Here is a 16,375-nt window from a genome sequence, read left to right as displayed (position 1 = left end):
GATATACAGCAGTGATATTTATTCATGGTTCTCACCCAACAATCTGATCTCCCTGAGGTACAAATGGGTTTGTCTGTACTCAAAGCAGAATTGATCCAAACTGTCTTCCCTTGCAAACCTCTGACATGTACCACTGGGACTTTGTCTTCATCTACTCTATGCTGAGGTTCAGATTGGGCAGGGCCTGCTTGGTTGGTAGAACCTCGGGTGTTAACTATGCAGGTGGCTTTTGCTAGATGCTGCTCCAAATTTTTGAAAGATCCCTCACCCAATGCTTTCAAGGTGGCTTTTAATAGTCCATTGTACGTCTTCACTTTCCCAGCAGCTGGTGCATGGTAGGGGATATGGTACACCCACTCAGTGCCATGTTCCCTAGCCCAAGTGTTTATAAAGCTATTCTTGAAATGTCTCATTGTCAGACTCAATCCTCTCAGGAGTACTATGCCTCCAAAGGATCAGCTTTTCAAGTCCCAGGATGGTGTTCCAGGCAGTGGCATGAGGCATAGGGTAAGTTTCCAGTCATCCCATGGTGGCCTCTACCATTGTGAGCACGTAGTGCTTGCCTTGGCGGGTTTGGGGAAGGGTGATATAGTCAATCTGCCAGGCCTCCCCATACCTATATTTGGACCTCCACCCACCATACCATAGCGGCTTCAACCACTTGGCCTGTTTGATCGTGGCACACGTCTCACAGTCATGGATAACCTGAGAAATACTGTCCATGGTTAGATCCACTCCTCGGTCTCGTGCCCACTTATAGGTGGCATCTCTACTCTGATGACCTGAGGCATCATAAGCCCATTGAGCTAGGAACAACTCTCCCTTGTCTTGACAATCTAAGTCTATCTTTGACACCTCTATCTTTTCAGCCTAATCTATTTGCTTATTATTTTGGTGCTTTTCATTAGCCCTACTCTTGGGGACATGGGCATCTACATGATGGACTTTCACAGACAGTTTCTCTACCTTGGTAGTGATGTCTTTCCACTCATCAGCAGCCCAAATTGGTTTTCCTCTGTGCTGCCAATTAGCCTTTTTCCATTTCTCCAGCAATCCCCACAGACCATTGGCTACCATACATGAATCAGTGTAGAGGTAGAGCTTTGGCCACTTCTCTATTTCAGCAATGTCCAGGGCCAATTGAACAGCTTTGAGTTTGACAAGTTGTCTTGATCCAACTTCTCCTTCAGTAGCTTCTGCAACCTGTCACGTGTGGGGCTCCATACGGCAGCTTTCCACTTTCTTTTCATTCCTACGATGCAAAAGGAACCATCAGTGAAAAGAGCATAACCTGTTTCTTCTGCTGGCAGTTGGTTGTACAGTGGATCTTCTTCATCATGTGTCACTTGTGCTTGTTCCTCTTCATCAGTGAGACCAAAGTTTTCACCTTCTGGGAAGTTTGTAATTATCTCCAAAATCCCAGGGCAATTCAGTTTCAAATTCAGGTGTGCTGTGTGATAAGGGCAATCCACTTGCTTCATGTGGCATTGGTGGCATGGTGGATAGAGGGAACCTTTGCTTTGAACATCCACCCCAGCACCTGTAGTCAGGGTGTCAAGAGGAGTTGTGTTTCTGTGCCAATCACCTCTGAGGCAGCTTGAACTCTATCATAGGCTGCTAAAATTTCTTTGTCTGTGGGAGTGTAGTTGGCTCCAGACCCCTGTAGCTTTGACTCCAGAATCCCAGTGGTCAGCCTCGAGTCTCACCAGGTACTTTCTGCCAAAGGCTCCAGGACAGACCATGGCTCCCGGCTGCAGAGTAGAGCATGTTCTTCACATCTGGTCCTGTTCTGACTGGACCATGGGTTACTGCATGAGTGATCTCCTGCTTGATTTGAGAGAAGGCTTGTTGCTGCTCAGGGCCCCACTGGAAAGTGATCTTTTTGTGGGTGATCAGGTAGAGAGGGCTCATGATCTGGCTGTATTCAGTAATATGCATTCTCCAAAAACTTATGGCACTAAAGAAAGCTTGTGTTTCCTTCTTGCTGGCTGGTGGAGACATTGATATGATCTTGTTGATGACATCAGTGGGAATCTGATGCCATCCACCTTGCCATTTGTCCTAGTTTAGGGCAAATTTGGGAGAGAACCTCTAAATGGGGTTTCCCCAGGAAAGCAAAATCCAAACGATCCCTCCCCCCAACTGGTTCGGGAAAAAAGAGATTTCCTTGAAGAGAAGTGGGAAAAACTGTTTATTTAACAGAAATTGAATAATATTAAACAATAAAACCTCTCACTGTTCGATGGGATGGCAAATCCAGGAAGAAAAGTCCTTTTCATGTGGTGTAGCTCGTCCCTCTCAGGCTCTTATCAGTCCCTCTGGTGCTGGAAAGTGCCGAGGCCCAGTCCCCGGTGGGCCACAGGTGTGAGCTCCCGGGGTTTGTCTGGGTGTTTTTCAGTCCAGAGCAGGTTTGCACAGATCCAAGAAAAAAGGGGAAAAAAAAGTCCAGGCAACTCCTCTGCCTCAGCTAGTTAAAACTAACTAAAACCCAAAGAGAAGCTCTGTCCTGCAGTCTGTCCATGCTGCAGACACCACAGTTCAGGGGCAGGATGCGGGGAAGTGATGTTTTCTTTCAACACAAACTGCGCACTTCTTCTCCCCCCCTTCACTCTCAGAGCCAGTCTTAAAGGTGCAGAACTTAATATATAACATAAACCAGGCAATTGGAAATACCAGTATCATAAAGTCACCCCAGGACACCATTTTACTCCCAGGAACTGGATCTCTCGAGCAGGTCCCTTAACTTTGCTCTTCTTGATGGCAAAACCAGCTTTCGGGAGAATCTGGATCATTTTCTCTCCTTTCTCAAATACCTCTGCATCCATATTCCCCCACACAATGTTGTCATCAATGTACTGCAGATATTCTGGAGCCTCACCCTTTTCCAGTGCAGCCTGAATCAGTCCATGACAGATGGTGGGACTGTGCTTCCACCCCTGGGGCAGTCGGTTCCAGGTGTATTGCACGCCCCTCCATGTGAAGGCAAACTGAGGCCTGCATTCTGCTGACAGGGGAATGGAAAAAAATGCACTGGCAATTTCAATAGTGGCGTACCACTTTGCTGTCTTGGACTCCAGCTCATACTAGAGTTCCAGCATGTCCAGCACGGCAACACTCAGCGTTGGAATCCGTTCATTCAAGGTATGATAGTCCACAGTCAATCTCTATTCTCCTTCAGATTTACGCACAGGCCAAATGGGGCTGTTGAAGGGTGAGTGGGTTTTGCTGACCACCCCTTGGCTCTCCAGCTCTCGGATCTTGTGCATGGGATTCACAGCATCTCAAGCTGTTTTATACTGCCGGCAGTACACTGTCGATGTGCCAATTGGTACTCATTGCTCTTCCCCCTTTGGAAGTCTTACTACAGATGGGTTCTCTGATAGTCCAGGCAAGGTGTTCAATTGCTTGATGCCTTCTGCCTCCACAGCTGCTATCCCAAACACTCATCTGAGTCCCTTTGGACCTTTGAAATACCTGCTTCAGAGGAAGTCTATGCCCAAAATGCATGGGGCCTCTGGGCCAGTCACAATGGGGTGTTTCTTCCATTCATTACCAGTCAGGCTCATATCAGCTTCCACCAAAGTAAAATCCTGTGATCCATGTGTCACACCAGCAATAGAAACAGATTCTGCCCCTACATGTCTTGATGGGATCAATGTGCACTGTGCACCAGTGTCAACCAAGGCCTCATATTTTTGTGGTTCTGATGTGCCAGGCCAATGAATCCACACAGTCCAAAAGACATGGTTTTCCCTAGCCTCTACCTGGCTAGAGGCAGGCCCCTCTAAGCCTGGTTATCCTTCTTTCCCTGCGCATCTGTCTTGGAGGTTTCATAAGGGGGATTGGATGTGGTGTCATCATCATCATACCTGGCAGTTTGGCTATGGGCTACTGTAGCAGCTTTCTTTTTTGGTGAAACTTCCTCTCTGAGTCTTGCTGTCTTCCAATTCACGCACCTGTTTTGCCAGAGCAGCAGTAGATTTTCCATCCCATCTCCTCATGTCTTCTCCACAGTCACGCAGGAGGAATCACAGCTCAGCTCGTGGAGTGTACTTTCTTTCCCTATCTGGAGAACTTCTGTGTTTGGTACCAGAACTTCTGATCTGTATTGCTGAAATTTGGAGAAAGCCCTCTTTCATCTCCTCCCTGAGTTTCTTGTGATTCTCCTTCATTTGTCTTCTAATTTCTGCAGACGTGTTTCCACAGCTGCGATTCTTGCATGTGTGGGGCCACGCACGGCATCTGCATATGCTCAGAGCTTCTTCACTATATCAAGCACGGTCTCCTCCCTGTCATCCCACTTCATTATTGCTAAAGCAGAAGCATATTCTTGTGGTCCAAATCACACAAGTTTTCACCACATCACGGATGTACATGGTGCCAAGTCTGGATTCTGAGTGTTTAGGTCATCTGAGAAGACAATCTCTGCCACTGCCATTTCTCTCAAATGTTGAATCCCTTGTTCTATGGTCTTCCACTGGGTTTGCTGCATATAGAATTTGTCTGCACACAGATACCTTTCTGCCACACTTCCCAGGACCCATTCCCAGAGACTATAATGATCAGCCTCCTTATCATTCCTTGGTCGATAACCGGATCATGCGACAGGGACCCCAGATGCCTCGCTTCAGTGCTGTCCAGAACTGTAGCCTCACCTGCAGCGTCCCACAGACAGACTAACCAACTAATTATAGATTCATCAGGTCGTTGAGTGTAATCCTTTCTTAGGCCACTAAGGTCCTTCAGGGAAAAGGACTCACTAGCACCCTCTGATTTTGTGTCAGTTGCTGGCCTTGAGGGTCCTTCCCCTACATCACCATTATCATCATCCATTAGTCAATCGGTTTTGGCTTTTTGTTTCATGCCTTTCATGGTGGTAGCAACAACCTTTGGTTTAGGCTCACTGTCTGATTTAGCTGCTGGCTTGGCTGCAGCCTGAGTGACTGGAGTAGCTGCTGATTTATCTCCCTGCCCTACAGTATCTAGCAGCATGCGATAAGCATACGCCAGAGCTCAGTTTATTGCAATGATCTTTTTCTCCTTAGAATGATCATGGCAATTCTCTTCCAGATATTTCCCCACTTCATCTGGGTTCTGAATTTGTTCATGTGAGAATTCCTAGGCTGGGGGATCAGAAAATTCCTTCAGGGTCCGGCCTATTCTCTCCCATTCTCCACACCACTCAGGATTTTCAACACCTGGGCCTACTCCTGGGTCAGGGGTCTCATCAGCTCCTCTTGATATCTCAGCCCTCACTCTAAAGAAGTTGCAGACCATATATAGGAAGCTTACCAGATGAAATACCAGGAAAGTGATATCCTTAACATTCAGGGAAAACTGAATATTCTCAAAAAGGGACGTAGCAGATTCAAAAGAGAAGAAAGAAAGGAAAGGCTGAAAAACATCATCCCCAGCTCCTCTTCTAACAAACTGGGTGCAATTACTAATAAACCCCCAAAACATGCTACTGGGACTGGGAGGCAGGGCAGGATGAAGAAACCATAAGCCAAACATACCTGGCACAAACTCCAGTACCTTTATGAACTTCCTATAAATCATCACCGAGCCCAGGGCAATAGCTAATCTAATCTGTGCCCCTCTACTGTAAAAGCTATGTGTTATGGACAATACTGAAGCTATCTCTGGAATAGAAAATAAACCTAGGGACCAGAAAGGTATTAAAACCTCAAAAAAGTCTAGGGACCAGAACCACATGAAGGCCTCCACCCCAAGAGACATTATGCATTCAAACAATGTGGCTACTGACTGCTTTATCCCAATACAGAGCAAGTACAACCAAAATGCAATCAGTAATCAGTACAGGTTTCTTCCACTTTCTCGAGCCACGCGTTGGGTGCCAATAACTGTATTTGTCCTGGTTTAGGGCAAATTTGGGAGAGAACGTCTGAATGGGGTCCCTCCAATAAAGAAATTGAAGTGGCCCCTCCCCCAACTGGTTTGGGAAAAAAAATTTCCTTAGAGAAAAGTGGAAAAAAACCTGTTTATTTAACAGAAATTGAATACCCCCCCCCACCACCACCACCCTGTTTTTCATTAGATGGCAAATCCAGAAAAAGTTATTTTCATGTGGTGTTGCTCAGCTCTCTCAGGTTCTTATCAGTCCCTCCGGTGCTGGAAAGTGCCAAAGCCCAGGCCTCGATGGGCCACAGGAGTGAGCTCCCAGTATTTTCCTGGGTTTTCAGTCCAGAGCAGGTTTGGACAGATCCAAGAAAAAGAAAAAAACCCAGTCCGGGGAACTTCTCTGCCTCAGCTAGCTAAAACTAACTAAAAGCAAATGAGAGCCCTGTCCCTCTGTTTGTCCATGTTGCAGACAGCACAGTCCAGGAGCAGTATGTGGCGGAGTGAGTGCTCTTTCTGAAAACAGTGTACTTCTTCTTTCCCCCACTTCACTCTCAGAGGCAGTCCTAAAGTTGTAGAACTTAATATGCAACATAAACAAGGCGATTGGGGATACAAGCATCATAAAGTCAGCTCAGGACACCAAATCTTCTCTTTTTCCACCCACTGCCTCTGTTGCTTCCCTCAAAATATTCAACTCACTAGACCACCAAGAAGCCCTGTGTGGACCAACATTACACCAGTGGTGGTCTATAGAGCACATCCTGATAATCATGACCAGAAGTTTGCCAAAAGGTGCCTCTCACCACCCTATGCTTCTCTGTGGTACCCTCTTGGCTCAAGCAGAAATTTTAGTGGGTTGAAGGCTCAACCTGTTTGTTGAAGACTTTATAGTATAAAGCCCAAGTTCAGCAAAAAGGGATTCATAGCTATCAAATTTGTATTTCGTTATTCATTACCTTCAGATCAGTTAACACAGTTGTGCTATGTATAGATATATTTATCATGTATTATTAGCATCAGTAATGCTATGCTGCATGTTTTTATATGTGTGTGTGTGTGTGCGTGTATAAAAATAAAACACAAGGTATATATACAGTGCTAGTAATATTTAGGATGTATTTATTTTGGGTCTTAGTATTTGTGGTGGGTTAGGCTAACAGCCAAATTCCCACTCAGCTGCTCATTCACTCCCCCTCCTCAGTGGGACAAGGGATAAAACAGCTCATGGACTGATATAAAGACAGGGAGATTGCTTACCAATTGCTGCTTTGGCCAAAACAGACTCAACTTGGGGAAAATAATTTAATTTATTGCAAATTAAAAGAGATTCAGGTACTGAGAAACAAAACCACTGAAACTATGCCTTTCCTCCCCCTTTCCCATGCCCAACTTTGCTCCTTCATTCTAGCTTCCCCTATGCCCACTCAAGCAGCAGAGGAAGACAGGGGATGGAAATTACTTTTAGTATTTAGTGGTTTCTCTCTGCTCCTTCTTCCTTCTCACACTTTTGCCCTGCTCCAGTGTGAGTTCTCCCACAGGCTGCAGTCCTTCAGGAAAAAAATAAATGCTCCAGCAGTGATCTTCCATAGGCTGCAATGAATATCTTCTCCAGTACCATGAAGCAACTTCTCTTCCTTCTCTGACCTTAGTACCATTCCTAAACCACAAAGTTTTCTTCTGTGTCTGATGATTTCTGTGCTTTCTTGGATATGTTTTCACAGAGGCACCACCAGGTTTATTGATTGGCTTGGCTGTGACCTGCAGTGGGGCTGTTGTGGAGCCAGCTGAAATTGGCACTGTTCAACACATGGCACCTCTTCCCACAGAGACCACCCCTGAAAACATCCTGTCCTGCTACAAAAACCTTGCCACATACACCAAATACAGTATTCACAGAATCACAGAATTTGCTGAGTTGGAAGGGACCCACCAGGATCACTGAGTCTAACTCATGGCCCTGCACAGCACCATCCCTAAGTCACGCCATGTGCCTGATAGTGTTGTCTAAACACTTCTTGAACTGTCAGGCTTGGTGCTGTGATCACTTCGCTGGGGAGCCTGTTTCAGTGCCCAAACACACTCTAGATAAAGAACTTTTTCTGAATATCCAACCTTAACCTCCCCGACACAACTTCAGGCCATTCCCTCAGGTCCTGTCATTGGTCACCACAGAGAAGAGATCAGTGCCTGCCCCTCCTCTTCGCCTCACAAGGAAGCTGTAGACTGTGATGAAGTCTTCACTCAGTCTCTTCTCCAGGCTGAACAAGCCAAATTACCTCAGCAGCTCCTCATATGGTTTTCACTCAAGGCCCTTCACCATCTTCACTTCCCTTTTTTGGACACTCCCTAATAGTTTAATGTCACCCAGTACTTGAGGTGAGGCCACACCAGCGCAGAGCAGAGTCGGACAATCACATCCCTTGAATGGCTGGCAATGCTTTGCCTGATGCACCCCAAGATATGTTTGGCCTTCCTGGCTGCCAGGGCACTGCTGACTCATTCAACTTGCCATCGACCAGGACCCCCTGGTCCCTTTCCATGACACTGCTTTCCAGCATCTTGTTTCCCAGTCTGTCCATACATCCAGGGTTGACCTGTCCCAGGTGCAGAATCTGGCACTTGCCCTTGTTGAACTTCATATGGTTGGTGATTGCCCAGCCCTCTAATTTATCAAGGTCTCTCTGCATTTGAGCTAGTCAACAGCTCCTCACAATTTTCTATCATCTGCAAACGTGCTTGGTATCCCTTCAAGTCCTGTGTCCGATCCACTTATGAAGATGTTGAAGAGCACAGAGCCAAAGATGGACCCCTGCAGAACCTCACTAGTGACCAGTCGCCAGTCTGATGTCACCCCATTCATTAGAACCCTTTGTGCCTGACCCGTGAACCAGTTCCTCACCCATCTGTCTTGGTTTAACATAGTCTAAGGGGAACACTCTAAATGAGCTCTCCCCCTTTGTTTTAACCAATCCCTTTCCACCAATAAGGAGAAACAAAATATGAGTAAATATAAGTGCAAAAAATAAGTTTACTAACAGGCGAAGCAGCAACAGGCAAAAAATAACAGTAAAAAATCACTAGATACAAAATTACTAAATCTCACTGTGTGGAAAAATCATGCTATGAAAAGCCAGTGTCCATAAAGAAGACAGAGTCCTGCAACTTTATTCAAATAAAGGGAGAGAGTCCACTGGGGCATATGCCCATGAGGTTTTCTCTCTTGAGGTTTCGGAGGACACAGCCTCCTTTTAAACTCCCGGCCACATGTTGGCCTCTTCCTTTCCCCATTGGCTGAGGTAATAGGAAGGTACAGCCTTCCCAAACCACCTACAACGTACTTAAACGTTATTTTCCCAAATGTTCAGAAATTCAGGCTTGTGCGGACCCATTTGTCTATTTCAGCAGTCAAACTGTCTGGGTTCTGTAACAAACCTGTGGCTTGAAGTTAGTGAACACATTAAGACCCATTTGAAAGATATTAACACCCATACCCTCACACATGGAATTGTTTGTGAAGACTTTAGCACATATCTTTCCTATCATCACAAACTCCATGGAAACAGAGAAACTTAAAATGGCAGAATATTCCTCCCTTCCAAGATGGTGGCCCCCATGGATGCCTCTATTGTTCAAGAGACAAAGGGAAAGGGCCCTCAGGTTCTTCTCCCCCTCTTATCTCTCTGGTGACAGCAGCTCTGTTGAGAAAGGTGGCTGGTACTCAGTCAAGGGTAGAACTCATGGCGGGAGTTTGCCTTTTCCTTGGCAGAAGCAGCAGGCTGGGGCCACTTGGTGCCTTCTTGCTTCGGCTAGGCATTGCTGGCAGGCTGGGGACCACATGGAGTGGGGCCGCTCCAATCTTTCCCGGTTTGGTGCTGCAACTGCAGGCAGTCAGTCCTGGAATTTGCCCCAAGGCAGTCCACCACCGCAGAACGCACCTTCTCCAAAAAGGGGGAAAAAACAGAAAGAAAACCCAAAATGGAAGCCTCTGCCCGCACTTCCTCAGCTCTATGGGAAAAAACAAGAGAGATACTCTGCCCGATTCAAAGACCACAAGGCCAGGAAGAGGTCGGCTGTAGTGCTCCAACTTTTAAGAGGAACTATGGCATGCTGTCCAGCCCCGTTTCTGGCTGCGGTCTTAAAGAGACAGCAACCTTTTTTGGGCATAGATAGATATGAAATACAATAATATTTTTGGTTAACCAGGACACCATCGCATGACATGTTTATTCAGCTGTGTGCTGAACATTTTGTCCAAAAGGGTCCTAGGAGAGACAGTATTGAAAGCTTTAGTGAAATCCAAAAAGATGACATCACCTGGCTTCCCTTGATCAACCAAGTGGGTTACCTTGTCATAAAAGGTCAACCAGGTTTGACAATCAGGACTTTCTCCTCATGAAGCTGTGCTGGCTGTAAACAGTGACTGCATTGTCCTTTAGGTATTTTTCAATGCCTCCCAGAATAATCTTCTCCATAACTTTACCAGGCACTGAAGTGAGACTGACAGGCCTGAAGTTTCTGGAGTCATACTTTTTGCCCTTTGTGACAATCAGGACAATGTTTGCCAGCTTCCAGACAGCCAGGAACTCTCCAAATCCCTAAGATTGTTCAAAAATCATTGAGAGAGGCCTCATGATGACATCAGCCAGCTCTTTTAAGTCTTCTCAGATGAATCCCTTCAGGCCCTAGAGATGTATAGGTACTGAGCTGGAGCAGCAGATCCTGCACAAGTTCAGGGTCAACTGGGAGTTTATCATTCTCACAGCCATAGTCCTCCAGCTCAGGGCACTGGGACCCCCTTTAGTCCATCATCCATGTTGAAGACAGAAGCAAAGAAAGCATTAAACTTCTCTGCATTGTCCATGTCCCTGTTTGTGAGGCGGCCATCCTCATCCTGGAATGGACCAATGTCATTTCTGCACCGCCTTTTGCTATTAATGTATTTTAAAAAACTCTTTCTATTATCCCCTACATTACTGGCACCTCCAACTCCAACTGAGTTTTGAATGCATGAATTTTCTCCCTGCAGTGGCAGCAGCATCTCCCATGTCAACTGACCTTGCTTCCACCGGCCATACACCTTCCTTTTTTGCATTATTTCCAAGAGACGATCCCTGTTCAGCCAAGCTGGCCTTCTGCCTAGCCTGTGTGACTTCTGACATTTAGGAATTGGCTGCTCCTGTGCCTTTTGGATGTGGAACTTAAAAAGTGACCAGCAATGATGAACCCCAGCACATGAAAAGGCATTTTCCCAGGGGACCTTACTTACCAATTCCCTGAGCAGCCTGAAGTCTGCTCTCCTCATATCCAGGGTTGAAGTTTTGCTGGCACTTTTCCTCCTGTCAACAGAGATTTCGAACTCAGTTGTATCAGGGTTGCTGTGGTCAAGTAAAATAAGAGTTTTTAAATAAAACAGTTTTGACAAAAGTGCATAATCTCTTATATTCCTAGGTATATACATGGCCTGTCCCTTATTCAAACAATATATACATATATGTGTATATATTGCAAGTATTTGTATCCATTTCTCTTTGCATCTAGACACTGAACCATATTATATATACAAATTTGAGATTATTTATGAAATCATGTGTCTTAGAGCCACAAAGATGGTCAGAAGGCTGGAATGCCTCTCCTATGAAGACAAGCTGAGAAAGCTGGGGCTGTTTAGCCAGGAGAAGAGAAGGCTCTAGAGGGGATCTTAGAGGACCCTCCTAGTACCTAAAGGGGCCTACAAGTGAGATGGAGAGGGACTATTTTCAAGGACATGTAGTGATAGGACATGGGGGAATGGCCTTAAGATGAAGGAGGGTAGGTTTAGATTAAATGTTAGGAAGAAATTCGCTACTGTGAGGGTGGTGAGGCACTGGCACAGGTTGCCCAGAGAAGCTGCGGCTACACCACCCCTGGAAGTGTTCAAGGACAGGTTGGATGGGGGCCTAAGCAACCTGCTCTAGTGGAAGGTGTCCCTGCGCATGGCAAGGGGGTTTGAACTAGATGATCTTAATGGTCCCTTTGAACACAAACCATTCAATGATTCTATGATTAATGTATGCTGAAGAGGAAGGAAAGTCCAGGAATTCTTTCTATATTTTTAAGTGTAAGTGTGCATGTTTATGTACAGATATGCACTTGCTGAGACAATGATACATAGATAAATATGTATAATCCTATTTGCATACATCTCCTGAGACGGAGATTATGTTTCTTTTTCTTTCATGCATTTTTTTTATTGTAATACAGGTGTTGATCAGAAAACTAGTGCTCATGTTCTCATGGCATGAAAAGATGTATTTGGCCAAAGAATTTTTCTATTAAGTGCTAATAATAATAAGGGTAATGCTAATTGAATGATACTGAATACTTGTAATTATAATTATCACTGTCATTATCAGGTTTCTCCAGCCAGTAGACAAAACAAACTATCTACTCCATCTTCTGAGCCACCTCCCAGCATTATGAGGTTTGCACTGCCACTTGGGCACACAAATAATGGGTCGGATTCCTCTGATTCTGAGCACAGCTCTCAAAATACAGGCATCAGTAAAGAGCTCCATGAGTATGAGGCTATTCACAGCTCTCTGGCACCAGTCCATCAAGTAATAATAGAAGCCACTGAGAATCCTGTCTTTGCAAGATCCACTGTAAGTAGCTCACATATTGAGTGGAGGGAGGGCAAAAATAATTTTGTTTGTTTGGGGTTTTTGAATTTGAATCTATTTTTGAGAGACAGCTATAATATTTCTTTCATGTTGCTGGCTGATTATGCTTTGTGACTGTGCCAAATTATGGAGCACTTGTAGACAGGATGTGAAGGCTTTCCTTTAGAATCAAGCTGGGGGTAAAATTATGGCACCAAATCTGAGGTCTTCAGCATATGTAATTGCTGTTGTATCATATTAGCACCAGACACAAAAGAGAAATTTTAGTTTATTCAATGACTGCTGTGGGTGACCTCCAGGACAGAAAGTGGGAAGAAGTTTAAAATATCCAAACCTCTTCCACACAGTCCCATGTGTGTCACCATCTCATATACCTCTTCTCTGGACAGCTCACTTGGGGAGAAAGACTTATAGAGCCCAGGAAAAAAAAAAGTTTCAGGGTTATGTCAAATCTTGTATCTGTTCCATCTTGCTAATGAGTTGACATAACTGCAATTTCAAAAGAAAGTGCAAAAAGTTCCATTTCCTGCTCCCCATGATGTTGCATGTTGAATTGCAGTGTCAATCTCTTTTTGTTCATCAGAGGCAGTAGGTACAAGCACAGTCACATTTGAAGTCGGACACAGTTTATTGATTGATGTGGCTCCTGTGCTTCATGCTTTTTAAAGAAATCCAGAAACAGATGCCTACTGTCTGTACAAAGTACACCAGTAACTTAGTGTGTATGTATGCTGCGTGGAGCCTTTTATGAATGCCTGCAGTTCTGCTTATTGAAAGAGTTAAGATCAAGTGCTTGCTATCCATCCCTTTGAAAAGATGAAGCAGTATGTTGGAAGCATAGCATATGTTTGCCTTGTTTTGTCAGAGGCATAACTATGTGTCTCCCTTTCAGGTGGTTCAGCCAGAGACAAGGTATCAGTCAAGTCCCAGGATTCAGTTGAATCCAGAGGCTGGCATTCAACATTCACAGCATCAGGGCAGACAACCAAAATGGGAAACAAGGGAAGGGCTGAAGTCACCTCCTTATTGCCATTGCAGTGACAGTTTTGAAATTTCTGCTGAACAGCATACAGGACCTAACAATAGGGATTGCTTGGGTCACAAGGCTTTTTCTTATAACATAAAAAGACCAGTGTTTGATGCCATGAGTGGCTCAGAACCAGTCTACTGTCAGCCTATTACTACTGTGACTGCCTCAGCTTCAGTGACTGTTGCTGTCCACTCTATCATACACAACCACAACTCCTGGGGAGGGAGCTTTCCACCCTACAAGGGATACTATGAATCTGACTCTGGGCCATTTGAGGACCCTCATGTGCCTTTTGATGTGTGGTATGAAAGAAGAAATTCTAAAGTGCAAGTTATAGAACTGCAAGATCTTGAATGTGAAGAAAGTATACCTGACAACAACTCAGAGTAAGGTAGATCTGTCTCCTGTAGACAGCAGATTTGCCTATCTTGGTTAATGATGTTGTTAATGATGTTTGTCTACCCTAGGCATCCTGTAGCAGATTTAGCTTTAAATCTGGAAAGGTAATTTATTTGAGTGGTACAGTGCTAGAAACAGCTCAAACTGGGTGCCTTCAGAGAGGGACCCTGAACAAAGAAATACCTGGGCTATTATACCCTTAAGGGTATAAGTTTCCTAGCCCTCAGGTGACAGTTTGGTCCAATAATAATGTTTAGGTCTGGGGTCTTTTTGTTCTTCATTGGTTATCTTAATTGTGTCTAGGCAGGCCATTTCTCTTATCTGTGAGGTTGCAGCTTCTGATGAAGGGGTAATGGCCTTCCTTGCTTCCTTATCTTTCATTGTGAACTGGCTCTGTGGCCTCTTACTAAACTAGGTAAAAGTTCGGGTATCTGGGCTTGCAGACTAAGGCTTCAGAAAATTTAGCTACTAATGCTAAGCAAGTTATGCTTAACAAGTTCTTTATAAGTAGTATAGCAAGATGCACAACAGTCCCCTCTTTTGTTTTTATAGGCATACTTGCTTGTCGAGGTTTTAAACTAGTAACTCCCATCAGCCACCAGCAGTTTCAACTTCCTTAGCTCTCAAAACTACCTTAAATGTAAAGCTACCCCATGACATTGCTTTATAAGGGGTCATCAAGAAGGGTGTGTCTATACCCTTCCTTGCATGTTCTTAAGTTTCTTCAATGTCTGAACATGTTGAAAAACACAACAGAACAATAAGAGCATAACAACTACAGGAAGTAAAATCTTAATAGGGGTGGCTAATAGGCTTGATAACAAATTATTAATTCCCCAATTGCTGAACAGTGTTTCCTACCAATCTTTTGGGGTGCCTGGCTGTAAATGGGAGACTAATGAATGAACAGTTAGCATTTGTTAATATCTTGCCTCTGTTATTAACATAGAAACATCAAGATTAATAGCTGCACAAGCACTCCCTTGACTTACTAACAATAAATATAAAGGCATTCAGCTTTGAAACACCATTTTAGTTGGTCTGATATTGCTTGTATGGAAGTAATAGCCAGATAAGAGTTAGATGTTGTACTATTCATAAAAAGTGTCAAACAATGGAAGAAACCCAGAAAATATGTTATTCTGAGATTGGCCTATTATTTGGCCACCCATTCCGGATATACAAAGTATTACTAAAAAAGGATCCAAGGAATGTCAAGAGTATCAATATCACAAGCTCCCACAAATAATCAAAATAAAGGCTATACAATTAGGGCTAAACAGGCTGAGCACAATGAATGTATTTCATCTGGATGTTATTCTCAAATTGTCAAAACCTTGCATTCTCGCACCAGTTTATGTGTCTGGAGGCAGCTTCCATACATATACTTCCCATACTCAAACCCTATCAATGTTATTCCCAATTACCTTAAAACAATTATTAGAACATCTTCTGTGATGACATGAAATGCAACTATAACAAAATAACCAAAGCTGAACAAACTGCAAGACCAATGGGGTTCTTCAGTGCTGCCAGTCATTAATTTAAATTATATTCTTTAGAAATTCATTTAACATGTGCATGATGAATCTAACTGTTTTTCCCTGTAACTTTTACAACAAAATAAGAAGTTAGTAGCACAGTATATGGACTGTCCCATTTATGGTCCAATTTTGCTTTGCGAGAGTGGACTTTTATCATTACTGTATCTTCAGACTGGATATCATGTACTTGCATTCCTGCTGGTATTGGTTGAAGCCATTGGGCTTGTGCTTTATTTTCTTGTAGATGTTTTTGTATTTCCATGTAAATTTGATAACCCATTCATCTCCATCTAAGAGGCTGTCTGTAGGAGTAAAACGGGCTCACGGTGGGAGACTTCTCCAAGCCAGGCTGCTCCGGGGATAAGCAGTTTATTATTTAGGTAGAAGGTGGAAGAGATCCGTTTACACTGCCAGCCACAGCGTAAACGTGCTCAAAGAGGGAGAGAGAGTGGAAAGAGGAGGTAGAGAGAGAGGGGCAAGAGGAGGAAGTGGGGAAGTTAAGAGAGATTAAAAGAGGTTAAGCGAGGTTAAGAGCGGTTAAGAGTACGAAGTTCGTGTTACAATACATTATATCTTTTTATATGGTGAATATTCTAATTCCCAGTAACCAACCAGTACATGACACACATTCTATAGAATTTACATATAGCCTATAAGAACTACTACATTACCATACAGTGTTACATTTTAAACTCTAAAAGCTACTCTTCAAATTCTTCTCTTGCTGCTTCGACCTTCGGATTCACTGTCAGCAGAAGGGTATTGTTCAATCAACAGGGATTCTCCTTCAGCTGGCTAGGCTATTGTTCTTTGGTTATATAGTAACTAACACTCAGTATCCTATAGCTCAAAGCTAGTTTTCATTTCTATTTCGATTATAG

At 44.1% G+C, this 16,375-nt stretch overlaps 1 protein-coding gene across 4 annotated transcripts in view; it reads left to right on the top strand.

The window, feature by feature from the left end:
* LOC131591460 (protein patched homolog 1-like) overlaps window positions 1-16,375 on the top strand; it is a 213,093-nt gene that overhangs the window by 180,986 nt on the left and 15,732 nt on the right. For 2 of the 4 annotated variants that reach the window (XM_058862187.1, XM_058862185.1), the window contains exon 24: window positions 12,255-12,503. In XM_058862187.1, coding sequence (XP_058718170.1) covers window positions 12,255-12,503 — 249 coding nt within the window. Of the gene's footprint in view, window positions 1-12,254; window positions 12,504-13,413; window positions 14,198-16,375 lie in introns of those variants that run through there. The other 2 variants (XM_058862186.1, XM_058862184.1) reach the window with 2 other exon arrangements.

Source organism: Poecile atricapillus, chromosome W, assembly GCF_030490865.1.
Source record: "Poecile atricapillus isolate bPoeAtr1 chromosome W, bPoeAtr1.hap1, whole genome shotgun sequence".
Taxonomy (NCBI): domain Eukaryota; kingdom Metazoa; phylum Chordata; class Aves; order Passeriformes; family Paridae; genus Poecile; species Poecile atricapillus.
Note: the sequence above shows the minus strand (reverse complement) of the source record. Positions and strands in the feature narration are given on the sequence as shown.